A 15,412-nucleotide genomic window follows, 5' to 3' on the forward strand; every position below is an offset into this window, starting at 1 on the left:
TAAGAGTTTTGTGTCAAGTTTGCCTGTATGGGTTCTTGGGTTGTGAAGGTACAAATGGAATATTGATGCAAATGTTTCATATGCCACATGACCATATACACATGATGGGGTACATACAGTAAGTAATAGTGAATAACATTGAAAAACTGAATTTCTTTTTTTTTTTCAGTACAGCCGGTTAACTATAAGACCTGTCAGTCAGTTTCCCTACCAAGTACGAATTCAGATGTTGGAATTACATCTATTTCAATACCAAAGTTTTTAAGAACAGTCTTGTAACATAATAATGCATCCTGGGATTTGCATGGGAATCATGTTTTCTGATGCATTATTGGACTCCTTTTGACCAGACTTGGCAAGAACACTACTTTTTCATCATCCAAGTTAGAGATAGCAAATATATAAAACCATATTGTGCTATAACATCATTGAGTCGAATCTTTTATCAGCGAAGAGGAAAAACTGCAGATAGAAATTTGCACGCTTGTGCAGAAAGCAGGCCCAACCCTTGTAAATTCACTCGTATGTACCACGTCTGTTCCAAAACTGAGAACAAGTCGTCTTGTAAAAAAGGTTATGACTGATAAAGAACAATGGAAAGAGCTGATGGCCCAAATGGCCACTTCGTATTAGCGGTGAACTTCTTTACTTCTACTTCTTTTGTCTGCTTTGATCATTCCCTCCTGAATGCTTTGTCCCACTTGTATCAGAAGCTCAAAATGTATTGCTGACACACATGGACCGTAAAATCCCAATTTAACTATTTGGCCTTCAAACAAAACTCACATTTATCATGTCCTTACTACATCTAAAATGAAATTAAATTAAAAATATTAAATTGTAAATCTTCATGTTTAGTTTACTTAGTCATATCAGTATCAAATCAATAGTACCGGTAAGTACAAAATCTCACACTACAGTATGTCCGGTAGTAAAAGGTTTTATGTTAGTTTTTCATCATTTGAGGTCAGCATAACATTGACCAGGCATCACGCTGGTTATCCATTAATATGGGAGTCACCACATTCCAATCTTAAATTAATAGTTAGGTTTTCGTTGCTAAAACATCATGGTTCTCATACTTTTACTGGTAATTTTTGGTGTCTTGCGTTGTGCTCCCCACAGCAGTTTCATAAATTCTGCATATTCGAACTGTATGATGCGCTTTGATCGCTGCTGCTGACATAAAATCTTATTAAAAAAAAGTCTTATCTCAGAGTTTTTCCTGATTACACAAAGGTTAAATTAAAAAATGAATAGAACTTTGCGTCATCCAAACCAGTAACTTGACTGGAAGCTGCTGATAGGACAAAGAAGGACAGCCCCCATGGGAGGCGAAGACGGCTGATAAAAGGCAAAGCTCCACACATTAAAAAGATTGCCACATACAGGTAAGATCACAGAGAAGAAATTTCGAATATAATTCATTCTCATTTTAGCATGTTACAATTAAGTGACTTTTGCAACAATTCTGGAATTGTGCCTCATCATTTGGGCAGCTCAAGATGGACAAAACAAGAACTGTGCAGGAGGGAGTCACATGGAACAACAAGATTGAGTACATGCTGACCTCCATCGGTTACGCAGTTGGGATCGGAAACGTTTGGCGTTTCCCCTACCTGTGTCAAATTTATGGAGGAGGTGAGTTACTTATACCGCTTCCTACGTCTAGTGATTTGTGCGGCCCTTAGGGGCAGTATTGATTCCCTTCCTCATAGTTCGCAGTGAAGGTCAAGCTGAACAAACACTGACCCACACTAAGGTGCAGCGGGGTTATCGGCTTGATTAACTTGACATATTTACTCACACAAGAGGTGTTGCTAAGCCTCAATTTGACCAATGCTTAACCATTATTAATGAGTTACTTGAGCAATTAGATTGTAAAATAATAAAACCATCACATTTATCAAGATGAGTTCCACTAACTTTTCATGAGCATGAATGTTTACATCCTCAGGAGCGTTCCTCATCCCCTACCTGATTGCGCTGGTGTTTGAGGGTCTCCCCCTGCTCTACCTGGAGATGGCAATAGGACAGAGGCTCCGCAAGGGAAGCATCGGAGTGTGGAAGAACATCTCACCCTTTCTGGGTGGAGTTGGTGGGTGACCCGGGACATTTTCGCAAATATGCCCTTTTATGAAACTGAAGTTGCTCTTTTTCTGCCAATATTCGGATAAAACAACCAAAATGTCCGAACATACATGATTGAACTGGTTTTCATTATTTTCTTCATGTAGGCATTGGCTCTATGGTTGTATCGTTCCTGGTGTGCAATTTCTACAACACCATCCTGGCCTGGGTCTTCTGGTACTTTTTCAACTCCTTCCAGAACCCTCTGCCATGGAGCCAGTGTCCACTTAACGCTAATCGTACAGGTAATTCGATGAAACTATTCGGGTTGTTCTAAGATAATACTTTAGCGTGTAGACCAAATACAGAAACAGTCACAGGCATTTGGTCCTATAAGGCCATCCTGGATTAAATGTTCGGAGTATCCCTGCATTCATCCATTTTCTATGTCTTCTTCTGTTACTGTGGGAGAATATTCCAGTTGACATCAGGTATAAGGCAGAGTACTCCCTGAACTGGTCGCCGGTCAATCACAGAGCGCATAAAGAGACAAACATTCACACTCACGGAACTGAACACACACACATTGCAGTAAGGAGTAATGGTGGGAAAACAAGACGAGAGAAAACAACATAACTGTTAGAAAATTCCCTAAAGGTCTGGATCGATTTAAGTACAGGAAATAAACTGATTTGACCAATAAAGCAAAAGGAGTTAAATTGTTTTTGTTCTTGTTTTACATAATCCATGATTCATGCAGACCTGAATGAGGAATGCGTGAAGAGCACTCCAGTCAATTTCTTCTGGTACCGTCAGACCCTGAACATCACCCCTGACATGGAAACCAGTGGTTCTCTGCAGTGGTGGTTGGTGGTCTGCCTGGCCTGTGCCTGGCTTGACGACATATATTTGTATCATCAAAGGAATCCAGTCTGTGGGAAAGGTCAGTTGATTGCAGAAATAGGTAAAATCAGTTCTCTGCATCTTTCAATGAATCTCATGTATTTTAGGCAGTGTACGTGACAACCACGTTGCCATACGTGGTACTCACCATTTTTCTGGTCCGCGCTCTCACCCTGCCCGGTGCCACGGATGGACTGGTGTATCTCTTCACTCCGGATGTGAGTTTGCTCACTTTTTGGCGGCTACTTGAGCATAACAGCTCCAAAGTCAAGAGCCTGATGTGTTTGTTTTCAGTGGGAGATACTGAAGAACCCTCAGGTGTGGTTAGACGCCTCGACTCAGATATTCTTCTCTCTGTCAGTGGCCTTTGGAGGTCTGATAGCAATCTCCAGCTATGCCGATGAGAAGTAAAGACTGTCGATATTGTAGAAAGGAATTATCTAATGCACTCTTTGATTTATTATTTTCTGTGTACTAGAAACAACTGCGAGAAGGATGCAGTCATCGTGGGATTAATAAACAGTGCCACATCCCTATACGCAGCCATATCTATCTTTTCCACCCTGGGTTTTAAAGCTAACGTCGGTTTTAACTCCTGCCTAAAAGAGTACGTACTGATGTTCAGATCTACTCTCAGGGCATTAACTCGATCACAATTGGACTGTTCCGTTTCTCTTAGAAGACGTTTCGCCTCTCATCCAAGCAGGTTTCATCAGTTTATGCACAAGGCTTGGTAGCACAGCCCTAGCTTGGGTGTTGGTGTGGAAACCAAACTACGAATGGTATCTTTGGGATGGAAAATAAGTTATTTTGTATCTCAAAAGAGCGATACCATTTGTGGTTTGAGGCACGCCTAGAATTTAGAAGAATAAATAGTTTGGGTTTCCACACCAACATCCAGCTTAGGGCTGTCCCAACTAGCCTTGTGCATGAACTGATGAAGCCTGCTCGGATGAGAGGCGGAACATCTTCTAAGACAATCAGGAGAGTCCAGTTGTATTCCATTCAATGCCCTGAGAATGAAATGACCGGGATAAATGAGAATATTCACAGACACGTTCAGATCTAATTACCGTACTTTCTTGGAATATCCAGACGTATGAAAAACAAAAATGTGTATTTGCAGAAACATCTTGGTTTTGACCAACCACTTTGAGTTTTCTGACCAGAATATAACAAGGGACAACTACGACCACTGGGTTGAGTACCTGAATTTGACAAAACCAGATGAGCTCTCTAGCCTGCAACTGAGGCCCTGCAACCTGAAAACATTCCTTGACCAGGTGATGAAATTCTGAACACACATCCATCCGTCTATTCTCACAGGTTGTTTCCTGCGCTTTCCTCCCAAGTAATTTAATTGCACGCAATGTACTGAACAAGAATGTACTGTGAAATGTTTCTTTTTAATCACAGAGTGCTTCTGGAACTGGCCTGGCTTTTATAGTGTTCACTGAAGCAGTGCTGGAGATGCCAGGCTCGCAGTTATGGGCGGTATTGTTTTTCTTAATGCTCTTCAGTTTAGGCCTCTCCTCCATGTTTGGTAATGTAGAGGGAGTCCTGAGGCCCCTCAGTGACCTCAATCTGGTACCCAAGTGGATGCCTGAAGAACTTATTACAGGTCTCTGCAATGTAGTAACTCTTAAGTCAAAAGGACGTGTGTTACCAGGAAGTTATTTTATGCATTTGTATTTGTGACTTTTGCAGGGGTCTTCTGCTTGATTTCATTTTCCATTTCTCTCATCTTCACCATGGGTTCTGGGAACTACTGGGTGGAGGTCTTCAACAGCTACGTGGGCTCAGTTCCCCTGCTCATTATTGCGTTTTGGGAGCTTATTGGAGTTGTTTATGTCTATGGAATGAAAAAGTATTGATTTAATCTTCTCTTATTCAGTACAACTAAGCCCTGCAGTACAATATTCATCTCTGTGTGTTTTCTGTGCCCTCAGTTTCAGTGAAGACATCTATTTCATGACTGGGAAGAGGCCTAATCTTTATTGGAGAATTTGTTGGACTACTATCAGTCCTTTAATGCTTAAAGTAGTGTTGATTGCGTATGTGGTCCTCCAAGCCCAGAAACACCCCACATACCCTGCATGGAATCCTGCTTACGTAAGTAAAGAAAAATATTGGGTGGAATTTTAATATGATATTTCATGGCGTGAAACTGGACAATCTTGTTCTTTTCTTTAGGAACTCTTTCCCAAAACAGAGGTCAAGCCCTACCCAGACTTTGTGTTTGCCATAATTGTCCTCCTTTGTGTAACGCCTGTGGTTTCGATTCCACTGGTGGCCCTCTACAAAGGAATCCAAAAGGTCAAGAAGAGATCTTCCACGCGGGAGGGGCTAAACCCGTACAACAATGACGCTTTTGAGCTCGAACCGCAGCAACTTCGGGGGCAGTAACCTCTGCAACTGTTATCATGAACTATGTTTCAATTTCACAAAAGTAACCTCCTGTGCACATTATTGGCAGCGAGAAACTGCTTTCTTATGTTCATACTTTGTTTTTTTGCAAGGACCTAAGACAACATATTGTTGTCTGTTGGGGATGAGTATAGTAATTTGAACTGAAGTTGATGTCTTGTGGGTGAGTGGGAAAGCATTTTGGCATCATGACAAAGGATCCTCTTTTTTAGACATAGGCATATTGATATTTCAGTCAATAAAAAAGTGAGCGTATTCACACAATATAGTGCACTAGGGCAAAACAGCCATATTATTCTACACTTTAATTCAATATACAAACAAAGCTTTTGACCAAACTAAAACATGCACCACTGAGTATAAAGCTCAAACGTATAGGAATTCATTCCTCTGACATCTAAATGGAAAAATACCACAAAGCATAAATTGAAGTCCAGATGGACAAAGGCTATAGATTAATTTATACAGTTGAGGGTTTTTTATTCCAATCATTATTTATCTGGTGATTAATGGGCCATGTATAAAGACAGTGAGTCATTGTTAAAGTGCGTTGTACAGCATCATCGAAGGAAAAGGCTGTTTTCTCTCTCCAGCAAGCTTTCACTGCAGCCAGATGACATTACTAATTGTTATTTCAACACTGTGCGTTTCTGGTGCAAACATTCACATCCAAACCTGTCGGCTGATGATGGTTGTTTTTGAGAGTTTATCGAGGTAAGTTGACACTCTTTAAGTTCGGATGGTCAAGAAGTCCACAGGGGTCCTGGGGTTGGCTGCCTGTCTCACCCTGGCCAGTCGCAAGTCTCCCAGACGCCGCTCCAGACTACGCTTCCCTGAAAGGAGCAGACATTGTTTTTCTTTTTGAAGAACTGTCGAATATGTTGCACATTCGTGCGTTTCCTGAGGGCACCTACATTTCTGCAGATGGGGAAGCATACTCTTGTATAGGGGGCGATGTTGCGACAATGCCAGCAGAAATGAAAGGCAGAAAAGCAAATCCACTGCCGCGTCTGGCACAATGCCAGCCAGGGCCTTGCAACCTAACGATTCAAAGCAGTGACGCACAAGGACAAAAAATATTTCAATTAAATTAGGAACTTTATATACTGTAGACCCAAATGTTTTAAGTGTATCCAAGTGGAAAACCTTTGTTGCTACACCTCAGGAGCTGATTGGCGTACTGAGCCATGTCCCAGATCATCCGCAGAAAGTTCACAGGATTCTTTGCAACCGTTTGGCCAAAGGGTAAACTCTGGGCACACACATTGAATCTAAAAATAGCCCAAAAGGGAATTTAAAATGCTTACATAATGTGATGAATGACAATTTAATTAGTTCTCCGCTCATTGTGGGTAGTGATTAACCAACCCTCTATTAAGTCACGGCCAGTAAGGGGGGAAGTAGTGTCCTGGTCACTATTGACCATTGTCCTTTGGTAATAAGCACTTTGTAGAGTATACAAATACATATGTACAATTACTGCACGTACACTTACATAGTTTGTATTTGAGCAGAAAACGTCTTTTTTAAAAAAAAAAAAAAAAAAGGCAAAAACACTTTAATTCAGCCCGTTCCAATAATGTCAAGCACACGCATTTAAGAATGTGTGATGAAGCATAAAATTTGACTTGTAGCCTAGGGTAAGTCTTGACCTGAATGCATGGAGTAGCACCAACTCGTAGATGTTTTTGTGGACTGCCGCCAGGGAATTTGTCTGCACAGAAAAAAAGTCATTTGATGATATTAACAAGCATAAAATATACAAATAAATAGTAAGGTTAGTACAAGAGTGGGCAACCTAATGCCCTTTGGGTCACACAGGGCCTGCGAGAGCAGTGGTTGTCAAAGTGCCACTCAAAAAATACTTGAGTGATACTAGTGCTACAGTAGCATAGTAGACCCAATTTCATCATAAACAAAGCAGAAGTTTTATTCCTACAAAGTATATTTAATGCTATTGTAAGCCACTGTAAAATGGTACACAGTGTTAACACTGACACTGCACCTAAATATAATTAAAATGTACTATGCATAAGTTACAAAATAAAATGTACCTAAATAAATGCTTAGAAAGAAACAGCTCTAAAAGATTCAATACAAATGTATTGTACTTAAACGGTAAATACAACTAAACTGTTCTTAAATACTGTCCCGGATACAAAAAAAAAAAAAAAAAAAAAAGTTTAAACACTAACTTAATGAAGTGTGAACATTTAATTGAGTGATCCTTTCACATAGCACTTGAGGGATTCCAGAACGGGCAGTACAGAACCACCGTGCACGAGAGCTTTTGATCGGGCTCGTCGTGCAATTCTAAAAATGAAAGAAATATATACAAATGATCTGACGTTTACTGGCACATTAATCAGCCCTTCAAACTTCGATAAGAGTGCGATTCAAGCCTCAATGATGCATCAAGACCCAGTATATTATCACAGAATAGGTTTACATCTTTCAGTCATCACTTAGTCACCGCTCCTACCATAACTCCAAAAATTAACATAATCCATTAATGATCCCCAGAGGGGAAATTCTAGAGAATTGTATTTAATGGCCCCAGTAACAAGGAAACTGCAATGATTATTTGCCCGACCTTCAGATCCAAGAAGAGAGCGTGGCACTTGAGTCTGAGGATCACCATCAACTTCCTCCTCATTTGCTCTCCGGCCAAGTGGACCGAGCCCAAAGTGAGGCTGTGGCGCAGAGACTGGCCCACATAGCTATGGTACAGGGAGAAGAAGAAGTCAAATGAAGAGTCAGACCACCATCATGCGTGACTCTTGTGTTTGCATGGGGCTTTTTTTCCCGAGGTACTCCGGCTTCCTCCAATGAACAAGAATGCTCATTGAAGACTATAGAGTAAAATAGTGTTGTCCAAATTGTGAATTGTTGTTTGTCTGTAAGCGCCCTGCTACTGGCGACAAGTCCAGGGTGTACCCCGCATCTCTCCCAAAGTCAGCTAGCATAGACTCCAACTCACTCGCAACCCAAAAATGGATGGTTGCTAACACAATTAGCATGAAGCTGAAAGGATAATGGCTAATGACAAGCATAACTTTGACCAGGGAAGTTTGCCAAAAAATGTAATGTCCATCAGGTTTCTGCAAATGGTGGGTAATTTTTTTTTTCTGTTTTTTTGTTTTGTTTGTTTGACTTAAATAGTACTGTGATTAATTTAGTTTGATGCTTGTATGATAGTTAAAAATGTTACCGGTACTTGCCTGTAGTCAATAAAGGTTATAAGAGGGAAACATTTTGAACGCATTGATGTATTCCATATTATCTCCTATGAGAAAAATAGTTTTGAAGTTTGAACAACTTGGAGATTAACCAGCATCACAGATTAGATTGTGTTTGACTTTTGAGGTTCCGCTGCATCCGTAATTTCATGCAAGACTGGGAGTTGTGTTTTATGATGTGTCTGTCTGAGTTGGGTCAAAGTGCAGGAAGATTTTGCCTTAACCTATAAGACCATAAAAGACCTGCAAAAGCACAATGACAAATCTGAGAACAAATAGCCTATGGTATATTATTTACAGCTGACGAGAAGCCTCACCTGGAGTAATCTTTATAGACGTCGAGTGAGTATGTGTCAAGCAGCAAGCCGCACCAGGGGAAGTGGCAGCGGAGGGGGAGCGTGCGGATGCCGATGACGGAACCCACATCTTCCGACAGCGGAAAATTGACCGCCACCTTCTGCGGGTTGACCACCAGGCCGTACTCCGGAACTCCAGCAAGCAAGACCCTCAACACAAAAAATAATATATATAGATATAATCTGTGAATAAGAATTGGATCACGTGAGCTGGAGTTTATCTCAGCTGAGTATTGGACGAGAGGCGGGGTAAACTCTGGACTGGCCGCCCGTCAATCGCAGGGCACATTGCAGACAGACAACCATTCACGCGCACATTCACTTCTATGGACAATTTAGAGTCTTCAATTAACCTAATGTATGTTTTTGGAACATGGGAGGGAGCCAGAGTACCCGGAGAAATCCCACACAAGCACGGGAAGAGCATGCAAACGACCCAGAGCAAGGGTGAAAATCGAAATAACTGTGTTATTCTGGGGAGTCATACTTGAGAAAGTTTTTTGCCTCGTGTAGGTCAGGTGTGATCAGGAGGAAATCATCCACCAGTCTCATCAGTCGTCTGGAAGGGGCAGAAAGGGGGGGCAGGCTTCAACACACTGCCCTCTCCTACTGAAATGGTATTACTACATCGGCAGACTTCAGGAAAGCAAATCCAAGTAGGCCCCAGTTTACAAATAACATGGGTACATGTGATGTACCCTTTGCTTCCTGTTATGCTTTTGAACAGGATGTTCTCCATGTGACCGTAGCAGAGACAGCAGAGCAAACTGGACGCGACGGATCCCTGCGGAATCCCGCGACGCTGACGATACTTCCTGAGAGGGCCCAAATCCAGAATTTTGACGTGCGGGTCCATGCTATAAATAAAATTCAAACCTTACTTCTTCCCAAACTGCACAACACTCCCCGTCAACATTTGGGTGAAGAATTGGAGCACCTCTTTGCCGTGAATATCTGAGGAAAATTGCTGAAAAATAGCTTCATTAGCACAAAAATGTCAACTATGTAATCTACATACGATCTCAGGATGCCACATCAACCTGCTCCACCAAAATGGCGTTGTGAACTCTGCCGCTTCTTTGCAGTGCCGTCACAAAGCCTTTCATGTTGGTGGAGCCCATCTCGTCCTCCACGAAGTCAGCCTGCAAAAGGAGAAGAAAAAAACTTCTAGCCTGAAGAGACCACTTTTAAGCAACCTAAGTTTTGTTTGTACCTGTCGAACAAAAGACTTTCTCAAGCCCTCGAAAGGATCTGCCCAGATCTTGGCGTAGCTGCGTATGGTGAAGGCCTCCTCTTGGACAGGCGACAGGACTTGGCCGATCACATGGAGAAGTTTGTCATGGGGAAGACTATCGTATGCTCCACTGACGTCCACCTGAAAGGCAGCGAGAGAAGGTTGGACACAAGTCACTCTTTTTACCCCCCAATGCTAGTCAGCAAAACCAAAACCGAAGGAGAGTTGAGCCGCTACCGTGCAGTTGGAAAGCTGCAAATACCTGCATGTAAGTGAATAATGAGTGAACATCAAAATTATGAAAGTTGGCCTGGGTTGACTCTTCCTCCCATTAATTTAAAGGAGTTCAACCTCAATATGATTCCACCATCCACAATTATTTTGTTAATGATGGACATGCCTCTAATGTAGTATATATCCACCATATTTGTCTACGCCAACGGTTCCCAAATGTTTTACATTAAGTACCACCTAAAAACAAGTCTTAGCACTCCAAGTACCACCATTATGATCAACATTACAGTACAGCAGCATAACAGGCCCAAGGTTTCATCAAAACCGAGGCAGAGGTTTAATTCCTAAAAAGTGTATTTACTATTGTAAGCCACTGTTAACAAATGAAAAAAAAATATTTAAATGATTCAGGTAAAATTCATTGCACAAATTTCCTATGGAAATTGTACCTAAAATGTTTTAAATTTCAGTTTTTGAAGATTAAAGGCAAAATGTATTGTACTTATAATGTACTTAACATGAAAATTAAAAATATATATATTTTAGTGCACTAAAAAAAGTGGACTTGTAACATCTGCACACCACACTTTGAGAGTCACTGTTCTACTCCACACGCTGAAGTTTTCATTTACTGTAGGAGTTTTAAATGTGTTTGTGTTGTTTTGGTAGATGCAGGTGTGTCTATGTGACCCATCAGTGTATTTCGAAGATGTCAAACTCACATTGACGGAGTATATCCGATCTGCGTGTTTACATTTAGACATTAGGTACTCAATATATTTTTATCCACATTTGGAAAAGGCCTGATTGCATTTTTTTTGTATGTAATTGCGCCATTTGGGGAAAAAAAAAAAAAGGGTCACTTGAACCATGCAGTGTAAATCCAACCTGAGTATGCAAACAATGTCCAACCTTAGCGAAGTACAGGGTCTGTGGCTTCTCCTTCTGGGCCAGAGCAAGAGTGGACAACACCTTGTGGATATCAGCCATCCCCCACACTGTTGATCCAAGGAGGGACGGAGTGGTGCGCACGCAAGCCCGCAAGACATCCCTGAGGTTGCGTACATTCCTTTGGAAGGCCTACAGTGAGGAGTGGGGGTGGGTTACAATGACTTGAATAGGACATTTCAAAACAAAAATAAAGAAAGTACCCTGGTCTTGGCGTCTGCTCCCAAAACTCGCGTGATGGGCCTCATGCTATCCATCTTTGGGATGAAGCGCAGGCGGGAGATGACGGTGCTTCTGGGTAGGGAAGCCACCTGAGCCGGAGTCAACTCTTCCATCAGGCCCTTGGAAACGTGACCTCTACAATCACAAACGCCGACCATGAGCTTCCTTACCCGCATTGAGCATGTGCATTGTTGAGGTGTGCACCTGAAGGCCAGTTCCTGCAGTCTGGCCCAGACCTCCTGTCTGTAGAACCTCAGGGCGTTCTTCTGACCCACAGACTCTGTGACGTAGAAGAAGGCTCGGACCAGGCCGACGACGTATCCGTCGAGGAGCCAGGCGAGCAGCTGACCGAGCACCCGAGTCCGATACGCAAGTTCGCTGGGTGGGATCCGACCTGCGAACATCAGTCAGTTAAATCAGCCCAAAAGAGAGCACTGTAAAGGGGACATCCGGTGCAATGGAAAACTGACTTTTAAAACGTTTGTATACGAATAGTTGGTTATCTGGAGCGCCCGCCCACCCATCAAGCGTGAAATTGCACAACCAAGTAAAAAGTGTGCGTGTAATTCTTAATCATTTGTATATTTTGACCAAAGAATGTCAGAGGTATTTTCGTAAAACACCTAGAAACTGTTTTATTGCATAATTTATCTCCTTTAATCTCACCTTTCTTACTGATCTTCAGCCAGTCGCAGTCATTCACCTTCATCTTCCACATCAGCTCCGCAATCGAAACCCTTTCAAATTTGCTGCTACGCAAAAAATTCCTGACACGTGCCAAAAAAAAGCACCGGTTTTCCGCAGAGCCCCAAAGCTCTGACGGGACAACGGCGCACAGGCACTCCCTTACAAACAGGCAGACCCGGTGAGGTGTACAGTGTTGGGGCAAAAGGGAGCTCAGTTCGCTTTGCGCCAAGTCGCTCTTCGTCAGAGGGCACAGCCGCTGCAGTATTTTGTTGTAGGCGTACCTCCTGTGTTGACGCAAAAGCTGGCTGAAAAGGGGGATCATGTTAAAAAAGCGCCGGGGGAGCTTCTTCGGTTTCCTCTCCAGTCCGTTCAGATACGCCAGCCCCTCGAAGAAAACCAATCTGACGATATCCTGACCTTGTAGCCTTCTCGCTCCCGCTGCGCTCTTCTTCTTTCTGTTGAGAGGGAATCCGTTCATGCCCCGGCCCCCGTACAGGAAGGCCAAGGTGCGTATGAAACACTGTGAGGGAGGCAAAGGGGGGAAAATGCCTGATCTCCAACTAGGTCTTCCTTCCAAAGAAGCTGTACTCGTTTCAGCTGGATGTTTAGAGACAGAAGTGCTTATCTCCACAGGCATGAGGGGCACGGACTGTCCTCCTTCCACCGTCTGTTTGACTTCCTGTGCTTCTCCAAGTCGTCTCCTCTTTTTAGAACACGTCATGTCTTCATCATCCTTCTGGTTGGTTTCTCTCTTCCTTTTCCCATGAGACACCCTAAAGTCCCTCCTTTTCAAACACACTCGGAATCTATTCCTCACAGACTTCGCATTACGACAGGTCCTGGATCGAGTCTGGCGGCAAAACCCGGAGGGGACTGTGGTCATGGAGACCCTGTCGTAGACGGGAGCGCCGCACACCTGGAAAGCGCACGACGGCGGGACCGCCACGAACACGGAGCAGCTCTCCAGCAGGTGGCGCGTGATGTCGGTGCCGAGACGCAGGGCCACTTTCTTCCACAGGTCGCTGCCTTGGACGTAGGCGGCGCTCTGAGTCACGTCGCCCTGGAACTTGAAGTGGTCGGCGTCGCCCTCCTCCCGGGCCATGCACAGCAGGTTGTAGCCGTGAGCCAAGATGTTGCGTTTTTTCTTCCTTTTCAGGCTGTTGAGAATGAAGGCCAGCAGTTCGGGCAGAGTGCAGATCTGTGGAAAGCATGATAAGAATAAAAAAACTAATATATTCTTCCATTTAGCCTAGTTAAGTGAGCGATGTTGAGAGATCAAGTGTCCCATGGAAAATTATATAATTTCACTTAATTGGTTCCAAAAATATTATTTATTTGCAACAAATATGTATCTTTGTTCGTATATCCATCTACGCCAGCAACATATAGTGACCTCAAGGATCAACAATTACAGCACACATGACACACCCCAGTTCTTGTCCAGACTGCACATGAATGGAGCGTGCGCAAAGCCATTATTAGCAAATAAGTGAATTTGGGAGATCTGTTGAAAGCACAATGCGGATAAACCAAATGTTAAGAGTTTATTTAAAATTAAGTAATTTTAATTCTCATTTTATTGTGTCATTTATAATTAATCTAATTCTCAGGAATTAACCAATTACTTGCTTGAATAAATTAAAATATATATATACTCTGTACATTTAAGTGTTGAATTCACATTTTTTTTTAGTTTATTTACAATAAATCGAATAAGCAATTCATTAATAAGATACATGAATAATTTAAGAATTTTAACTTTGAAGGGCGGACCTCTAATTGATAACAAATATTACAAGACTCTTGATAATTTATTGCTCGGTAATGTGAACTGAAAGACGAATCACTGAACGATTCCGTGAATGGATCTTTTTAAACGACTCATGAGCAGATTCTAGTGATTCAGTGCAGGCATAAGAACTGGTGTTTCTATCACTACGGTGACAGAATTAAAGAATAGGCCGCGTGACTCAGGTAACGATTAAAATAATATCATTTAGCCTTATTTTGAGCTGCTAAAAGTAAGGCTAAAAGACTAGATTGGACGCTAAAAGGCTGGCTGACTCACTTACCTGGTGGCTACTTGGCACTTGGTTGAGCTCCTTGTCGCAGCCGACGAAAACGCTCCGAACGAAGGATTTGAAGCGGTTCGAGTCCGCCTGTTCGACAAGAATCGCTTTGTGCCCTTCTCGGAACACAATTCTGTCCATGAACTGCTCGAGCGTGTGTGTGTGGCGGTACAGAGACCGCAGGAGGTCGAGAACCTGGGATAGATCAGCGGAAGACATGATTGCTTACTTCAAATAGTGACTTGTAGTTTTTAAGAGACACATTGGCAACGTTCTCCCTCAGAAGAAGTCGTGTTCCCGGTTGACGAATTGAAAAGCAGGATGAGCCTACCCTCCAATCAGATGGTGTTTTACTTGACACAACAGACCAATAACAAAGATGAAATCAAGTGTTGTCACGAACAACCCCATCTGCTTTTGGGCGAGAGGAAGGGGTTAGACCACAGATATGAAAAGAAAATAGTTCCGCTCATGCGCCGTAGCACCCCGACGAAACTGGATGCCAACGTGGCGACCATGTTGGCAGGGGCGACGTTCCCAAAGAAGGCAATGCCCGGACATTGAAATTAAGTCTTAACTTGCTCATTTCTCAACCGATTTACATGAAGTTTACTTTTTTGACAATGCCAAAGCGTCAATACAGAACATTTGAGGACAATATAGCAGAAATATTTTTATCTGTAAAAGGTTATTCCCAGCTCCCTTGTCGTGCCTATCTCAGCTGACTTCGGGTGAGAGAGGCGTGGTACAGCCTGGACTGGTCACCGGCCAATTGCAGTGCACATACAGACATCCATTCACACCCGCAGTCAAACATTTGAACAGTTTGGCATATTCAGTGAATGTTTTTGGAAAGTGGGAGGCAGCTGGAGTACACGATGAAAACTCACACAAGCACTGGGAGAACATGAAAATGCCACACAGGAGGGTCTGAGCCAAGATTTAAACCCACAACCCTCTTGATTGTTGACAACAGGGCACACGACATCCAAAACGACCAGTATGATTTATTCAGTAGTCAGA

At 42.7% G+C, this 15,412-nt stretch overlaps 2 protein-coding genes across 2 annotated transcripts; one reads left to right on the forward strand and one right to left on the reverse strand.

Annotated features, from left to right (window-relative positions):
* The first annotated feature begins 1,321 nt into the window (after window positions 1–1,321).
* On the forward strand, window positions 1,322–5,669 carry LOC133395364 (sodium-dependent neutral amino acid transporter B(0)AT3-like). Its single transcript, XM_061664152.1, is given in 14 exon segments — window positions 1,322–1,391; window positions 1,500–1,641; window positions 1,958–2,098; window positions 2,238–2,375; window positions 2,831–2,964; window positions 2,966–3,013; window positions 3,081–3,191; window positions 3,268–3,380; window positions 3,452–3,580; window positions 4,100–4,256; window positions 4,390–4,594; window positions 4,681–4,840; window positions 4,923–5,085; window positions 5,167–5,669. Coding segments are annotated over 13 exon segments (1,848 nt in total). The 5' UTR covers window positions 1,322–1,391; window positions 1,500–1,505; the 3' UTR covers window positions 5,380–5,669.
* A 25-nt stretch (window positions 5,670–5,694) lies between these two features.
* On the reverse strand, window positions 5,695–14,792 carry tert (telomerase reverse transcriptase). Its single transcript, XM_061664151.1, has 16 exons — window positions 14,393–14,792; window positions 12,300–13,518; window positions 11,838–12,027; window positions 11,615–11,768; window positions 11,376–11,543; window positions 10,209–10,370; window positions 10,036–10,137; window positions 9,877–9,962; window positions 9,694–9,810; window positions 9,483–9,554; window positions 8,957–9,145; window positions 7,994–8,120; window positions 7,053–7,114; window positions 6,547–6,671; window positions 6,315–6,440; window positions 5,695–6,233 (listed from the first exon to the last, which is right to left on the reverse strand). The coding sequence occupies exons 1-16, from the start codon at window positions 14,606–14,608 to the stop codon at window positions 6,130–6,132; spliced, it is 3,219 nt and encodes a 1,072-aa protein (XP_061520135.1). The 5' UTR covers window positions 14,609–14,792; the 3' UTR covers window positions 5,695–6,129.
* Window positions 14,793–15,412: the final 620 nt, after the last annotated feature.

This window comes from Phycodurus eques, chromosome 20 (assembly GCF_024500275.1).
Source record: "Phycodurus eques isolate BA_2022a chromosome 20, UOR_Pequ_1.1, whole genome shotgun sequence".
NCBI lineage: Eukaryota > Metazoa > Chordata > Actinopteri > Syngnathiformes > Syngnathidae > Phycodurus > Phycodurus eques.

What these genes read in the sequence shown, in the direction of transcription:
- tert (XM_061664151.1), bottom strand. Translation starts at nt 14,608, where the DNA reads ATGTCTTCCGCTGATCTATCCCAGGTTCTCGACCTCCTGCGGTCTCTG. An exon ending in CTCTCTTCTTGGATCTGAAG is followed by an intron (nt 7,115 to 7,993) that starts GTCGGGCAAATA and finishes TTTTCTGTGCAG; the next exon opens with ACAAATTCCCTGGCGGCAGT. An exon ending in CCTGAGGTGTAGCAACAAAG is followed by an intron (nt 6,441 to 6,546) that starts GTTTTCCACTTG and finishes TTGAATCGTTAG; the next exon opens with GTTGCAAGGCCCTGGCTGGC.